A 17,333-nucleotide genomic window follows, 5' to 3' on the forward strand; every position below is an offset into this window, starting at 1 on the left:
GACTAAGGGCTAGCATTTTACATTTTAAAAATTAATGTTAAGGCAGGATTTATCTAAGCTCTTAACTGTCAAACTGTTCTTGTTTATGTGGAGGAGGGGAGAGAATATATTTTCTCCATGTAAGTTCTGAGGGTTTGTGGTTTCCTTTTCAATCATAGCTCCTTTAAAGCACTTATTTCAAGCTTTTGCAGAGTTTGCTTTGCATATTTTGGTATGCTTTGAATGTATTTATCCATCATTTTCTAATAGAGTTCCCTCCTGAAAGGGTCAGGCTTGAACTTCAAGGAACTTGGTAGCCCAGTAAGCTACTATAAGCACAAAGAACAGGCTGAACAGCTACACAGACTGATTTGTTCTCTTGCAGCTCATTATGCCTCTACCAAAGTACTAGCTATGCCACTCTAGGAATGCCTTATAGACAAAATTCTACTCTGACATCCTCTAAATGTTCAGCTTCTTACCACTACTTTTGCCACAAAACCCTGAAGTCACTAGTTCAAAGACTAATCACATTTGCACTGCTCTTTCACTGACACTCTAGGAAGCTCAACTGAAATTAACATTGATACATCCCATTCTAACGATAGCAACATTTTAAAGTTACAAATTACCCAAAGTCTTTAAACAGCATTATTTCAAAACTTTTAGTATTTTGAAAGAACATTATACTTACATCATCATCATCATCTTCAATAGCTTCTCCCGTGAAGTACAATACTGATCGGGGGACTATACGTTCACGCAAGAAATGACCTATTTCAAAGTCTGCAGCAAGGATTGCCTCAGCATCATCATCCTGCATAGAACAACAGTATTTCCTAAACCATAAACCAATAACTACTTTTGACAGAAAACCACAAGTTGCACAGACTTTGATGTGGCCAGATTTATACAAATCCCACGTACTGGCTTTTTTTGTTCAGGAGTTACTATACAGAATTGCAATTGTGAAGCCTAGTTTTACACTTTAAACAGCCTACCCGCATTATGCAGTAGAGGGCTGCTTCTTCAATAAAGCTTAATTATACAAAATTCTGAAGTTTAAGTTTTATTCCTCCCCCATCCCCAACTTACTATTATTCCAAGTAGAAAAGCTGTTTAATACCTCCCACAGACTTTCATTTCACACACAAAATACCCTTAAGAACTAAAGACTAGCCAGGTGAGCCTGTATAATTAAAGATTTTACAAGCTACTTCTGATTTCTGCAGCGCACCTCCTACATGATTCCCATTAAGAAAGCCATTGTGAAACACCTGAACACCTAAAAATGCTCTCTAAGCCAGTCCCCAGGTTTTCACTCCTGTTTACACACCAAGTTCTTCAGTTTCCCATTTGAGAAGTTATCTTCAATTCAAAAGGCTGCTTCTTTTAATGTTATTGAATACAGCTTTTAGTGTCCAACAGCATGGTTCTCGAGGCTTTAATCGGATTTCTCACTCAAACTGCATGATGTATTCACTGCTAAGTGGTTTTGGCAGTTTTTCCTCCTTACAATAACATGCCTTATTGCCACAGAGTTTTCTACTAGTGAGCACACAGAAGAGTGGCTCTTGCAGTTTTCTATTCTTGTTTTATTACTTTCTCCAAGAGTTAACAGCTTGGGAAATTTTTAACAGCATAAAATACAAACCAGACACATGCAGCCAATCATCCAAACAATACCCAAAGGGAGAGACACCACACATCAAACCAGAAGCTAAAAATGAAGATCACTACATTTGCATAACAACGTAGTTAATGTTAACATTTCACAAGGTAGTTTTCAGGAAGGATAAGCTGTTAAAAGTTTACTAAACTGAACTCCATCATCCAACTCAAGAAATACTCCTTTAATCAAGAAAATTTAAATACATACTATCCGTCACAAGTATTCTCAGTTAAATACTGAAATGGTTAAAGCTAAAAAACAGTTTAAAAAATACCCAAACAATTTCAACACACACTTTGAATTCTACAGATATTTCCCTCCACCTCTGTATTTTAAATAAGCCAACTTACCAGGTCTCCACTTTCAGGAACTGTAGAAAAAAACAGAAGGAACAAGTGAGTGAAGTTCATGCTACATTTGAAGTTAATATATGTAAACTAACGCTCAGTTTACCTTCAGGAGGACTAAAGAAGTTGAAGAAGGAGTCATTGGAAACAGTTTTTGTCACTGTTCTAACTGTTCCACGTCCCTTATGCTTCTGCTTCTTCTTAATGGTTTTCAAAGTAACATTCTTTCCTTTTTTCCAGTCTATTTGGCAACTGAAGAGGAAAGGAAAAAAGGTGCCGCTTAATGCCATTCCACTTGTTACAGATACCTACTAAAACCATCACAACTACAAGGGATACAGTGAATATCAAACATTAAGGCAGTATTTACTCAGTGCTATCTTTTAATCATTTATACATTGGGAACAAGAGTAACAGGTTCTCTTTAGGATTGAAGTGTTTTCATCCAAAAGTTACTCCTTCCCCACTCAATCTCTGAAACGCTAATTTTCAGTAGCTACCAAGTTCTGCCCAGTTTCCTATCAAAGAGTAGCATCACATCATTTTAGAGTTATCTATCCATTATAAAGTAATGTCATGTTAGTAATATATCAAGGTTTACCATGCCTAGCATTGTCATCACTAAGTCCTTAAAATAATGCATCAAGTAGGTGTGTAGGTTTTGGTTGGGTTTTAGTTTGTGGGGGTTTTGCCTTTGTCTTGATTTGTTTTTTTGTTGTTTTGTTTGTTTGTTGGTTTTTAACTCTACCCTGCTTACAGAGCAAAATCACACCCACAGACTTGTTTCACACTGGCAAAGAATTCTGGGGTCACGTAAATCAAGAAGTTACATCAATAAGACTCTGCATTTGCACAAATTTTGATTAGATTCCTTTAAAGGCTCAGAGGAAGGGCCTGAGTTTGGGGATAAGCGAGGCAGTTGTAGTCAAAACACAAAACAAGAACCAGGAATAAGCCATTTTCTTTCACAGAAGCAGAGTCTCATCTTGCCCTCTGCCAGGATTTACGCTTTTCAAAAACAGTCAAACTGAGGACAACACACAGGTTGATCAAAGCTACTCAAGCACTTAAGACCAAATCTTACAGAACATTTGCAGAAAAATCTTAAATTAAGTGACTGGGAAACGAAAAGGTAAATAGAAGTCAGTATCAGTAACTGCAGATTAATGTATGGGTATTACAACTATGCAGTAACAGGCTCTAAATTAGTTATCGCGCAGAAGAGCAGTCAGAACATTAAAGAGACCTTAACAAAAAAGCAACCAAACAGGCTGTGATGCATAGAGCCTTGATGCACCTGTAAAGCTAATTATGTACAACTCTGGTTTCTCTTGTCCTTCTGCTCACAAGGGGTATGTACAGAATAGAGATCACTTAGTGTGAGGAATAAGAGCTAATTTAGAACAAAAGACATCACTGAGAAAGGAGTGTGACAACTCTTTAAAATCATTAAGAACTTGGAGTTAATAGGAGATGGCTGTTTGCCACTTCTCAAATAGATCAACTGAAAGACACTCAGTGGCAAATGTTCGACGCTTAAACAAACCAGACAACTGGAATATAGAAAGTAAAACTGGAACAGACTTCCTAAAATGCTGCACGTCATGAAGATTAAAAGCGATCAAACAGATTTTGAGAAAAGCCATCGAGGCCTACAAAAAGATAACATCATCCACCTACCAATTCAGCTTTAGCGATTGCGGAATAGTATTTCTAGATAAATACCGATTAGATTTTTTTATTTATATGCATATTACAAGTATTCTATACTTATAAAACATACAATACATAGTTTTATATATTGTATTGAAGTTACTGAAAAACACTAAAAACTCAAGTCAAACCCAGCTGTTTACAAGTTATTAGGTAGTGCTACCTTTTCCAGCACCTTCCCCAGATGTTCTAAGTCTACGGCTGGATAATGCTAAGGAAGGAACTGTTACATTGCCTGAAAGTTATTTATTAGTACTTACCCTGTACAACCCATGATTTCCGGTCCGTCAAAGGAGAAAGGATCAGAATCATCTGGCTCTGACCTCATTCTATACGTCTTTGACAATACTTCATTTGTGAAGTAGTCATTTGGTTCAAAATGGAATTCTAATGTGAAACTCTTAAAAAGAATTGCAGAGCAACAACTTTAGCAACACGTACCTTTAACTTCTAAATACCTACAGTCCAAAACCAAAAATACACATGCAACAATATATCCATCCCCTCCAACACTGAAATGGTACACATACGTAACTTACTCTAGAACTTGCTGCCAATTTGTACAATAAATCTTCAAATGTTTTCATTTACATGTTAATCTTGCGCTTATTAGTTAATATACTGCTTGCAGTAATGACAAGAACTCCCAGTGCACAGCTTTCCTGGTGCTAACATATAGAAATAACTTAAAAATTTAAAATATTGGAACTTGGCAAGTGATCTGATTTCTTCCAAGAAAATTATATCCTATTATAGCAGTTATACAAAAAGTACCTGAAGGTATCAAAATTTAAAGGTTACTAAGTTTCACCACATATTAAGGCCAAGTTATTAACTCATCAGAATTTGCAGGTTAAGCCAAATGCAATTTCATTCATACAGTACCACAAGACTAGTACTAGTCCATGTACTGTTTTTCAAAAGACAAGAAGCAGCTCCGTATTTCTCATGACTGCCTAAGACAATTGGCTATCACAGACCATACTACTAATACACAAGCAAGTCTTAAGACAAACAAGATTACTTTTGTGTTAATAGGTTAAACTAACCATAGGCTGTCCAACTTCTGAAAATTTCACTTTTATATCTTTTAAGTGTTTCAGGATTGGTTCATCATGTTCCTGTAAAGAAAACAGTTTACTCAGTTTTCATAACATCAAATTGTACACAGGCTTAAGACCCCGCAGAGATAAAAAGCCATTATTTAGAATGAGCTTTTACACAGGGCAAGAACCTTGCTACAGCACTGAAACATTTTCATGAACATGACCAGCAGATGGCAACAACGGCTGTACAGAGTTTCTACTGCAGTACACAACACAAATCCGTGCAACCACCAAGTACATTTTTCAGCAATATCTAATACACATCTCATATGCACACTCCTATAAGCAACAGTGTAAATAATAAAGTAAAATAAGTTCAACACACACAGTAAGAAGGTATTTCAGAGTGCTCTGTGCTCTCAGTTTAATAAAGTACCAGAGGTGACATTCAAGTACTTCTTCCATTTTGCTCTCCAACAGACACATGAAGTAACATACTATTTCTACTCTTTTCTTAAAAGCACTTGGATTGCGTACTAATGCAACTTTAAACAAGCCCAGGTCATGACCTACCTGAACCATATCACTGAGCAAGTCCACGTTCTTGAATACTGTCAGCCAAAACTCAGGAATTCCTTTAGGGTCTTCTTTTTCTTCATCTTTTTTTTCCTCTTCAAGTTTGGCTCTCTCTTTCATTTCCTCCTTGATGGAATAAAAATGTTACATTTTCTTCACTTTAAGAATGCTCACAAGGTTTGTTAACAATTTTATGCTGATACCAGTACAAGTTAAGTTTTATGTGCATGCTTTAAGCAATCATTAAGAATCATTATCAGCAAGTAATCATTATGCACCCCTATTTTTTTTGGAACTTTCACTACTGCATTGAATCTTGCTTCACACTACAGCTTGAACTACTGATGAGACTCAGTTAAGATACTCACTGAAATTTCTTCCTCAACATCTGCTTTCCATTCACACTCTTCCTCTGTAGGTTCATAAATTGCATTGATGATTTCACTTCGCTGGAAGATTAAACCAAAAACATTTTCACATTTCCTAGTCACTGCAACCAGAAATACCCTAATTATTAAGTTACACAATTAGAAATACATTAACTATTTATCCAAACTTTTTCCTCTGGCCCCTAGAAGACAACTCAGCAGTTACAAGCTTTTCAACACACTAAAATAAGCACTGAAGTTCCAGAAAGGTTATCATACCATCTGACATACGTTCAGTTAACAAGAGGAGGCCTGGTATATCAAAGTGATTTTGGTAACCATGGAACAGACCAAACCTCTCTCCCCCTTAATCTTAGTCAATATTCACATGGATGGTAAAATTGTAACAACTGAATTGAATGGGCACATATGAGACCAAAGTAATTCAAAATATAAGCCTTCAGTTAATATTCCCTTGTGTTTTAGCTACAGCTTGTAAGCACAAATCAGATTAGCATTAAAATACCTTGTCAAATAAGGGCTGATAGAGAGCAGCATACTTTCTTTCCAGCTCATGAACTTCCTCATAGAACTTTGCTTCTATCTGCGCACACTGAACCTGAAGGTTCTTGAGAGCATTCACACGTCTTTTAACAACTTTAGGCAAGCTGAAAAATTCAGTGACAGAACCGTTACTAACACCGCATTCTAAGCACATATTGACCCCTCCTCAACCAGTCCCCTTTCAAGTTAACCAACTAGCATCAAGACAGATTTTATACTTTAAGCTTTAGAAAGCTGTGCAAATCTAAACTATGACCCACTGCACCATGCAGATTAAACCTGTTAGCATGGGCTCTTAGAACTGAGGCTTAACCTCAGTTAGAGCCAGAGTATTCCAGACACCTGGGTCAATCGTGAGACAAAGCTAGTTTTAGTTTTACATTGTCAATGAGCAGTACAGTAAACTTTCACTAATTGGCTTGGTTTTATGAAAGAAAGGTCAAGACAATTGAATTATTCTTTGCCAAGAAAGTTATCTCCAAAATTCACATTTGTTTCACTGAGGAAAGCAGCTGGTATTACTGTCTTGTAACATATTAACTGTCATTTCCAAAATGAGCAAAACCAGTTTTGCTAAATGAGCCACTGTATTATACATGTGTAAAAGGAAAGCAATTAATGCAATCATTATAAACACTTGTCAGCTACACTCTTTAATGCTACTTCCACTTTAGTAAGCTATGCTAACACAGAGTTACTGTAGCCTTGATGTAGGTAACTTTTGTCCTACTGATAATGGGGTAGACTGTCAGCCATCTCCACTGCTTGTGAGGTGAGCCAACCTCCAGAAGATTACTTCTCATTTATTTAAGCAATTGTGCCACATTATTTAGAACACAGTAGTAAACAAATGCTTTTAGGCATCGTTAGGACAAGGATTAGAGGAAGTAACCAAGAATGTATTAGCTCAGTTAAACACCGATGGTTCATATTAACCAGTAAAGCTATCTTACTTCTATCAGGTAGGACAAGGATGCTACAACATCCTTGTTCACTTTAACACACAGACCCCTTCTCCCCGACAGCTTTATGCTCAACATGAATATACCATTTCTGGTTACTAAGATAACATGCTTATCACCATTAAATCAAGATTTCCCTTAACCTTTCAATTTGGGCAAAAGTACATCTGCTACACAAACTATGAAAAACACTTAAATTTAAGACATGTATGCTTATAAAGCTTGGTAACATTCTTGTTATTCTAACATTCTTCCAGTCAAGTTAATCACTTGCTGCAATTTTATCTTCAAGTACAGTATCAGAACTAACACTGATTTAAATAGCAAGTTCAGTTAAAGAAAAAGGTGTTAAGGAAGAAAATTAACATGACTGCACAGGTAAGTCATACAATCACCCATAATGCCACACACATATATAGACTAAGAGTACTGGTCCTAGCAATTCCATATAAAGCACTATGAAATTTCTAGGAGGTGGTGCCGTACATGCAGTCTGTCCAACTCCAGTATATCAGAGTAAAATTTTAACCCCTTTATTAGAGAATCTAGATTCTCTTGCATGTGTCAAAGCTACATTTCATTACAGTCCATGCCAACTAGTTAAAATTTCAAAAGCTGTACATCCCACTACCTTTACAAAACTCTGTACTTATTTAAAAAGTAGCTTCATGAAAGAGACCGCTCTTACAAGTAAATCCAAAATGGAGAAGCAGACCAAGAAATGTGAACTGGACTGCGCAAGTACAACAGCAAGTAAAAGCCGTTTGCTCTGAAAACAAGCCACTAGATCACACAAGAATACAAACTCCTGCAAGCAGTTGAAAGAAATTATACTCAATGAAAGTAAGTTTCACAAAAATAATTGTCCAGGCACAGGTGAAGTAGTAAATTGTTGGACAGCTGCCAAGCAATTAGCAGATTCTAAGCCTGAGCAGACAGTTGTTTTCCTAGAACCTATTCAGTTTCCTCCCAGCTTATGCATCTAGTTCTTTAACAGCCTATGTAACAGGCTTTTAGGATCCCAGATTTCTGCTGACTTCAGGGCCATCTCAGTGTCTAGACTCTGTAGACAAATGAGCTCAAAGTAATACTTGGGAAGACACGTAAGAGGTACCTGTAAAGCCTGGTTAAGTCGGCATGCATATGTTGAGAAAGTGCAGATTCAAGTTACACACATTTTCCAGTTATTTCTGCATTGCAAGTTAGGTAAGCGTTTAGTACAACAGCAAAGTTGCAAGACTTTTCTGATAGAGAATGCACTACTGTACTTGGATTTGATGAAGAAATGGTACAGTATCTTAGAGAGCAGTTAACTAGAAGAATGACATGTAAATCAATGTTACCACTTCCGTTCACTTCCTTAGATCAAGAACCTGAAAGATTAGTAGAGGTTAATCTGTTGAAAAGCTGAGGAAAAATATTGGGTATAGAAAATCTGTAGTGTACAGTACCTAGAAGAGAAAGAACTTGGGTACCCTTTGACTCCATGCTCTTTCTTAGGCCAGTATTTATTAGGGAAAGCTGTTAAATCTGTTTTTCTTCCATGCTATCATCTATAACAGGAAAGTGGCAGGAGTAGCAGCAGCCTCAGTTCAAGTCAATAGCAACACAGGACACTACCACCGCAAGACAGTTGTATGCCTCAAAATTCCTGTGGATGTGGTGAAATGTTTATACACAACCACAACATACATAAGAGCCAGAAAATTCTACCCGTTAATGCAGATCAAGAAAATGTTAGCAAGGGATTGTTCCAAGTTTTGGTATGTAAGGAGACCATGTGAAGTACTGATAACATTCCTAATTTTGTTAGCTACTGGTTACACACTAACCAAAAAATGTCTATATTTGAGACGCTGGGTCACCAAGTATTTGTCCATACTTAAGAAAACTGACATTTCATGATTAAAGCAAAGCTGCAAAAGATACTGCAACTACCAGGAAAGTATCTTTTAAAACTGTGCTTTTAAAACTGTGCCATATTGCAACTGCAGGGGACAGCACCAGCCACTAAATATTAGCATTTTTTCCTTGATAAAAGCCCAAATAACTCTTCAATTGTGAGATATACTACAGACAGACTGTATTAGCTTTCCTGCTATCTGAGCAGCACAGTTGTTTATGACTATTAATGCTACAGACGATACTGTTCAGAAAGCAAAAGAACCATTTATACCACTCTGCTCATACTGAACAAATACTGTACCTTTCTATGTATCCTGTAGATGTTCCTACCAGACCATCAAGTCTTTCCTGAAGGGCTGCCAGAATCTGAGGGTTTTGCATCATCTGCACAGTCAATTGCCGAGCTAAATTAAAAAAGAAAATTATGAAAGATGCACTTTACACTTACAAACTAATCTGAAAAAAAAATTTACTTAAACACTACAAAAGAGCAGTATGTTTACTGTGTATACACTTATAAAAAGAAACACAGGCAAAGTAGTATTTCAAGAGCCTCTCCATTTCGGAAACATGGATCAAATCCATCCCATTCTGAACACGGAAACAGCACCTGGATTAAAATGGCTGCTACTCAGCAAGCCGAGCTTTTTTGTTAAAAGGGGAGGTTTTATACAATGCCCCTAAAGCATCATTTTTGCCTTGACTGCTTTTACTTTGAATTAATACGGAAAGGCAAGATAGAACAATTTGTGCTTTTAACTTTAAGGGAATAAAAACTGGAATTGGGATTTTCATTCCATTTAAGGTAAATGGAAAGAGACAGGACAGTTTCAGACTTGGATTTAAAACTGCTTTAGAAATCTATTTTCCTAATTTTTCCTGCAAAAGAATAAATTATTCATTAGAATAGTCTGACACTTTTTACTACAGAATATCAGTACTAGGTCCTTGAAGTCTATCATCTCTAAAAAACACTGTCCAAATTGGAAACTTGTTTCAAACTACAAGGTAGAAGTATATTTAGAAAAAAAACAGGGATTCCTAGCCTAAGTGGGTTTTTTATCCATATTAACAGCAACCATTTTACTTCAGCTCAAAATCTGTGCCTCAACCTGCAGAAATTTCACAACTTTGTATTTTTAATAAGAATTTATGAACAATTTTTATCATTCTGTTTTGCTGAGGATGGGGGAAGAGGGCATCTACAGATAGGCAAACGAGTACTTCGCACTCCTTGTAAGACACTAGGTATATACAGCATTCCTCTCACACATTCAGAGTGAAGCTTTTTAATCCTTCCTGATGCACAAAGCTTTTGGAAATAGCATACCATTTTCCATTTCTACGCCCTTCACTACAGTAACCACACATGAATATTCTCTTCCATTTTTATGTCCTCGCACTGAAATTACATGCTGAAAAGTCGGGGGTTTTTTGATGTCTCTTGAAAAATAAAAGTGTCTTGTTTCTCCCTAATGATTGTAATCAGTTTATATTTTAGCAGTAGAAGCTGTAATAACTTCTTAAAAGGTACTACCTCACGTTAGTCAACACTACGCCTCTTATCAAGGTATCTAGTTTTCTCTGGTCTTATGATTCATTAATCTTTCCTATACACTTGAAAAAATACCCAGTGATGCCATTTGAGTATGTTGCCAGTTATTCTTTATTACTAAATCAGTATACGCATCATACGCGTGGCATGACAATGCCAGCAGTCACATCCCCTTCAAACTGAAATGCAACCACATATTCTGTTCTGCACGTTCTTGGATGCATGAACACTATTTCTTCAAAGAGCTTTTTCCTAAAAGCATCAGTGCTTTACTTCGTGTCCACAAATGGACCTTTTTAAAAAAAATATTAAAAAGTGGCATTATCTAGGTTAAAAAATGTAAATGAGTAAAATCTAAGGAAAAATTGTGCATTAAAAATACTTGAAAACTAGACAAGCAAGAATTACAGACGTAAAAAAGCTGTTTAACACTGTGTCAAGTTTCTCTACTAATGAAACACATTTCCGATTCATGGAAAGCAATTTCCCTTCAGGATTACAAATCACAGCCTGGTCAGGGTCAGATGTGACCTCTGGAGATCATCTAGTCCAGCCCCCTTCTAAAGCAAGTTCACCTAGATCAGGTTGCACAGAATAACATCCAGGCAGGTTTTGAATGTCTCCCGAATAGGAGACTCCACAGCCTCTCTGGGCAGCCTGTTCCAGTGCTCCGTCACCCTCAGGGTAAAGAATTTCTTCCTCATATTCAGATGGAAATGCCTGTGGCACAGTTTGTGCCCGTTGCCCCTTGTCCTGTGTTGCCCCTTGTCCTGTCGCTGGGCACCACTGAAGAGTCTGGTCCAGTCCTGTTGACACTTGCCCTTAAGATATTTGCATACATTGATAAGATCCCCCCTCAGTCTTCTCCAGGCTAAACAGCCCCAGCTATCCCAGCCTTATGCTGCTGATGGGTGCTGCAGTCCCCTCATCATCTTCATAGCCCTCTGCTGGCCCCTCTGCAGTAGTCCTGTCTCTCAAACTGGGAAGCCCAGCACTCAAACTGGTGGACCCAGCACTCCAGGTGCTGCCTCACCAGGGCAGAACAGAGGGGCAGGATCACCTCCCTCCACCTGCCGGCCACGCTCCCCCTAATGCACCCCAGGATCCCACTGGCCTTCGTGGCCACCAGGGCACACTGTTGGCTCATGGGCAACTTGCTGTCCACCAGAACACCAAGGTCCTTCTCCACAGAGCTACCTTCCAGCAGGTCAGCCCCCAGTCTGTACTGGTGCCTGGGGCTATTCCTCCCCAGGTGCAGGACCTTACACTTCCTTCTGCTGAACTTCATCAGGTTCCCCTCCGCCCAGCTCTCCAGCCTGTCCAGGTCTCCGTGAACAGCAGCGCAGCCTTCGGGTGCATCAGCCACTGCTCCCAGTTTTGTATCATCAGCAGACTTGCTGGGAGTGTGCTCTGTCCCTTCATCCAGGTCACTGATGAGCAAGTTGAACAGGACTGGACCCAGTACCGACCCCAGGGGCACACCGCTGGCTACAGGCCTGCAGCTGGACTCTGCCACTGATCACAACTCTGAGCTCTGCCCTTCAGCCAGTTCTCGATCCACCTCACTGTCCACCCATCTCACCCACACTGACTGAGCCTACCTATGAGGATGTTGTGGAGACAGTGTCAAACACCTTGCTGAGGTCAAGGCAGACAACATCCACTGCTCTTCCCTGGTCAACCCAGCCAGTCACTCCATCAGAGAAGGCTATCAGGTTGGTCAGGCACCATTTCCCCTTAGTGAATCCATTTTGACTGTTCCTGATGACCTTTTCCTCCACATGCTTCAAGATGACCTCCAGGATGAACTGTTCCATCATCTTTCCAGGGATGGAGTGAGGCTGACTGGCCTGGTTTCCTGGGTCCTCCTTCTAGCCCTTTTTGAAGACTGGAGTGACACTGGCTTTCCTCCAATCCTCAGGCACCTCTCCTGTTCTCCACGATCTAAGATGATGGTGAGTGGCTCAACAATAACACCTGCCAGCTCCCTTAGCACTCAGCATCCCATTGAGGCCTGCGGATTTGTGGGTGTCGAGTTTGCTTAAGTGATCTCCATCACGATCCTCCTTGACCAAAGGAGATTCCTATAGTATAATTTCCCTTCAGATCCTCACCTACAATAGTTGGGATTAATCACCAAAAATACACATTATTCATCTCTAGGTTCCTTTGGGACACCTGAATACCTACCTTTTAATTACTGTAAGCTGTTCTTCAGCTGACCAGTGTGCTCCCCAGAATTTTGCAACCCAGTTTTGATAATACTTTTTTCAATAGATATAGAAAAGCCTCTAACATCATCCTGAGCAAAATTATCCTACTTTTCTTCAGCGTTATTATTCTGTTCAAGCAATCACATAATGTGGTACTATCAGCAGTCCAAATAATATTATTCCAGAGATTATTAATTATTTCTCTTTTGGCTACTTGCTCTTCAGGTTCTATTTGTACCCCCTGTCTTTACCTGTTCTGCCTGTGCTGAACAGTCTTACTCGTGCTGTGTAGTTATTGTGATACATGTTCAGTTTTTCTTGAGGGAGGCAAAAAAATAGATTTCTTGATTTTAAGAGCAATAACATTAAGTATGATTTTTGTTCTGTTCACAATCAAACAACTCAGCAGCAAATTACTAAGTAATTGATCAAAAAATGATATATACACACACGCACCTGAATTTTTTTCTACCCAAAGCTGCACATCGTAACAGCTTTTAACTGTTGTTAGTTTTAAAAGAATTAGTCACATATCAATAGTAACCCTTTCTTTTCCAGTTATACAACCTTACAGGTGGCCAGCACTGCCTAAATTGATACTAACTACAACTAAGATGAGTGACTGCAGACAATCAATAAAAATCACACAACTGGAAAAACAGTCCTTGCTTCAGAATTTAAATACAGTTGTGCATTAGTAGTTATGTTTTATCATTTCCTAATATATTAAGCAGTAAAATCCTTCTAGCACATTAATTAGAAAGCACCTATGCCGCTGCTTAGAAATGCTTGTTTTCAATGTTACCTTTGCTGTTGGCATCTTCACCAGTTTCTTCTTCTTCTACTTCTTCAACATCTTCCATATCCTGTTGATCAAGTTCAGACTGTTCTTTGCTATTAGGAATATTCAATAACAGTAGCAAGAAGTTAATTTTATAAAATACTACAATAAGCTTAAAGAGCCCAAATTAGAGATCATGTGGGTAGAAGCAAACTGTTGCATCAGTTTTTATCTGTGACAAACTAGAAGTCTTAATAGCCAAGCAAAGCCAAATTTACCTTCATAGAGTCAAGTTTCACATTCAGCCATCTCAGAAGAGTTTAAAGAACTAGCAGCTTTCCAGAATTTTGAAGATTCCTTTTTACAAAATAATTCCTTCAGTTCCTGTTCATATCAGCAAGTCAAAGCCTCCTTCTGCTCTACACATCCCCTTTATTAAAATGGGCAGGCCTTGAGAACTGAGGATAAGTTTACTAAACTACACTCTGAACGCCACAAAATACAAGCATTTGAAGTATATAAAAAACACAGAGTGAAACAATAGTAACAGACAGTACTACAATTTTTTGCCCCCTAGAATTCCAACTAATTAGTAAGTTGAGTGGTGCCTTGTCCCAGTTTTAGGTTTACTTACAATTAAGATCACAAATCCATTTGGCATAAGCAACTAAAGCTTTTCTCCCACATACTACAAGCCTCAATCTTGCAAGTGCCAAGATCACTACCTAGACCCTGCCTATCAAGGATCTGCAGATCACAATCTGAAACTGTCAGAACACCTCAGTAACCTACCGATTTTACTTACTTGTCTATGTCTGCCATTCTCCCAGATTTCAAACCCTAGAGGAAAAAAAACAAAAATGTAAGAACAGCAGCATTAGACTTCACTTACAAGGTCTACAGGCAAGTGCCATAATACTAAAATGGAAAGAAACTCAAACCATGTCAGCCTTAAGAAACAGGATAAATACACTGCTCTTCAGACTATGCTATGTATCTCGCATGCACTTTTGAGCTCTCACTCTACAGCATACAGAAATACTGCAAAACTTTGTTCTGGTTTAGAACCCGTAGACCTACTCACATAAATTTAAGTACAGTAAAATGCCATGTTGCCTTCTGCATCATAGGACTGTACTAATATCACAGATGGAAAACTAGTCCTGTCTAAATATACAATAGAAACATAACCTGAGGAAAAACAGAAGCAAAAAGTATGCTAGAAACCTTTTCGTAACTGTTTACTTATTTCCAGCATGTAATTGCAGAAAGGGGATACTTGCGGCTAAATCAGTTTCTTTTAATACTAAAGATGCCTTTTTGTGGATTTACTTTTAATCTCAACTTTACAAAATCAATCCAAGTAGTTCCTCAGAATACCCAGAGAACTGCAACATTTAAAAAATCATGCCAGGTGCCAAGGTATTTAACATGCCTAATTTCCACATCCTGAATTATCAGAATTTTCTGAAGTATCTCAGTACCATCATAAACACACTCCAGACACAGTAACTATATATAGTACATGTTGAGACTATGGCAAATCTCACACACTGTGAAGCACTTTCGTTCTCAAATGTATTACAAGATGAATAACCACCTTCCACCAGCAAAGCAGTACTTCAGAGTCTAGTCTCCAAGAAGATGTTTCAGGTAATTTGAAGTCAGAGACAATACCACACACAACAAAACACGATGCCATTACTGCTGACTTCGGTCCAATGGTTCAGGACACCAAGTATCAAAAAATAATCCACTGGCCCAGGAAGCATGGAACCCGCTGCTTTAGTGTCCCCATTTTAGCTGCTGTCTGGTAAGCTAAATAAATTCAAGTTTCCTTCAGGAAGTTCAACTCCTTATAATGTGTTCCAATGAAAATTTTAGTCAAATTGTTGGAGATTGTGTTCCAGAAAAAATGGAAATTGCATTTGATCTGTCCAAAGTGTGTAACATGAGCACAATCGCAGTGAGATCAGGACATTAACAGTCAGTATGAAGAGACATGTTAGAATCTAGACTTCAGATTTTATCACCTACATTCTATGTAGATATAATCAAGTATCTTTCTCTGATGTCAGACTGATTTCCCAACAGTTACATAGGAAGGAAGTATCTGACATTTTAATTTAGGACGCAACTTTACAGTGCCAACTAAGTATTAGGAGGCTGCATGCAATCAAGAAGGTTAAATTTCCTAGTATGCAGAAAAACTAGAGAACCAACTACCTGTTAATCTGTTTCAGACTTATAAATACAAGTATTTGCTATTCAAATAGAATGGCAGCACTACTGTAAACCGAAGTACATCTAACAATTCAGTAAAAAAAATTAAGGAATTCCAATAATGTTTTTGACTCATTTTAAGTTTCCTGAAATTCAGATCACATTTGTCTGCCCAGCAACTTCAAGTTTACATATGGATGTAAGCTGCCTATATAACAATTCCAGCAATTCTCAAAATATAGCATGAAGTGAAGATTATAGAAACTGAAAGCCTACTACAATTACAACTCACATTTACACATCTCCATATTTCTTGAGCAACATAATTAGCATTATTTCTGATTTGCAAGAGTTTATCAATGTACAATACGTGACCTTTTCCTTACAGATTTCCTCTTGAGTTGTTCATGCAGGACCTTTTCAAGGAGACTGGCACAATCACTGTGCAAAAGAACACAAGATGCACAGTTCACCTGCCTTTCACACACTTTTATGCAAATGTGACAGTGATCAGATTCACAAATTATTATTGCTCCTTGCAGAGACCAACATTTCCTCTTTCCATTCTCCTCCTTAAATATAGCTTCACTTTCCATAAAATTAGAGGCAGTTCTTTCAACAAAGGTATAACCAATGACAACACAAACCTTGTGGTGTCACCAAGCCAATAAGCTAAATGAAACAGCAGCTGAAACATCTCAGATGCACATTTGCTGAAAGAGACTGACTTTATCACAGTTCATTTAAATATTTTTTCTAAATGAGGACATGAGATTTGCTATGATTAAGTCATGCTTGAAAACTTTAAGAAGTATCCATCCCATCTTCAATACCAGCCATTAGCAGATGCATAGAAAAAAAAAAAGCAATGACATGGCAAGAATTCCCTCAGAAGCTCTTCTAGCTTTCAATCACATTTAGGAAAAAACACGCTGTCTCAAGAAGTGAAGGTATATGAAATAAAAATTTATTATGATGTGGTCAAAAATTAGTCCTAACCTTGCCCTGAAACCATGCTGGTAAACTCATGTTATCAATCACATATCAAAGAGCTAAAATCCTGTTTGAGTTGGAACATTCAGTTCAGAGATCATAACTAAGATTTTTCTACACTGGCAACAGTGTGGCAGAGGAAGGTTCACCAGCATTCCTCAGTGCATCCCGGTTTTCACCATTCTGAACAACCTGTCATCGGCAACCTTCAACCTTCCACTCTTCACCCCTCTTTCCAGGATTGCTGGAAAGGCACTCAGCTCAGGTACAGCACCTTGTGGAAGTCCAGCATCTACCTGCCTCTCTCCTCTTTGCAAGGGGCAGTTACTCACCCTCTGCTTCCTGGCTTCTAAACAATCCATGCAATCACTGTGTGTTTTCCAACTATGGCCCAATTTACCAAAAGACTTTGAATAACATTCTTCAAAGATCTTTT

At 38.2% G+C, this 17,333-nt stretch overlaps 1 protein-coding gene across 4 annotated transcripts in view; it reads right to left on the bottom strand.

Moving 5' to 3' along the window:
* Positions 1-17,333, bottom strand: part of NAP1L1 (nucleosome assembly protein 1 like 1) — a 31,800-nt gene that overhangs the window by 3,291 nt on the left and 11,176 nt on the right. For 2 of the 4 annotated variants that reach the window (XM_040594822.1, XM_040594825.1), the window contains exons 2-12: positions 14,487-14,521; positions 13,706-13,794; positions 9,434-9,536; positions 6,228-6,369; positions 5,702-5,782; positions 5,331-5,459; positions 4,761-4,832; positions 3,972-4,111; positions 2,105-2,250; positions 2,002-2,021; positions 674-796 (exon numbers count right to left, since the gene is read on the bottom strand). In XM_040594822.1, coding sequence (XP_040450756.1) covers positions 674-796; positions 2,002-2,021; positions 2,105-2,250; positions 3,972-4,111; positions 4,761-4,832; positions 5,331-5,459; positions 5,702-5,782; positions 6,228-6,369; positions 9,434-9,536; positions 13,706-13,794; positions 14,487-14,503 — 1,062 coding nt within the window. In that variant the 5' untranslated portion in view covers positions 14,504-14,521. Of the gene's footprint in view, positions 1-673; positions 797-2,001; positions 2,022-2,104; positions 2,251-3,971; positions 4,112-4,760; positions 4,833-5,330; positions 5,460-5,701; positions 5,783-6,227; positions 6,370-9,433; positions 9,537-13,705; positions 13,795-14,473; positions 14,522-17,333 lie in introns of all 4 variants that reach the window. The other 2 variants (XM_040594823.1, XM_040594826.1) reach the window with 2 other exon arrangements.

The sequence above is a fragment of the Falco naumanni genome, chromosome 5, assembly GCF_017639655.2.
Source record: "Falco naumanni isolate bFalNau1 chromosome 5, bFalNau1.pat, whole genome shotgun sequence".
NCBI lineage: Eukaryota > Metazoa > Chordata > Aves > Falconiformes > Falconidae > Falco > Falco naumanni.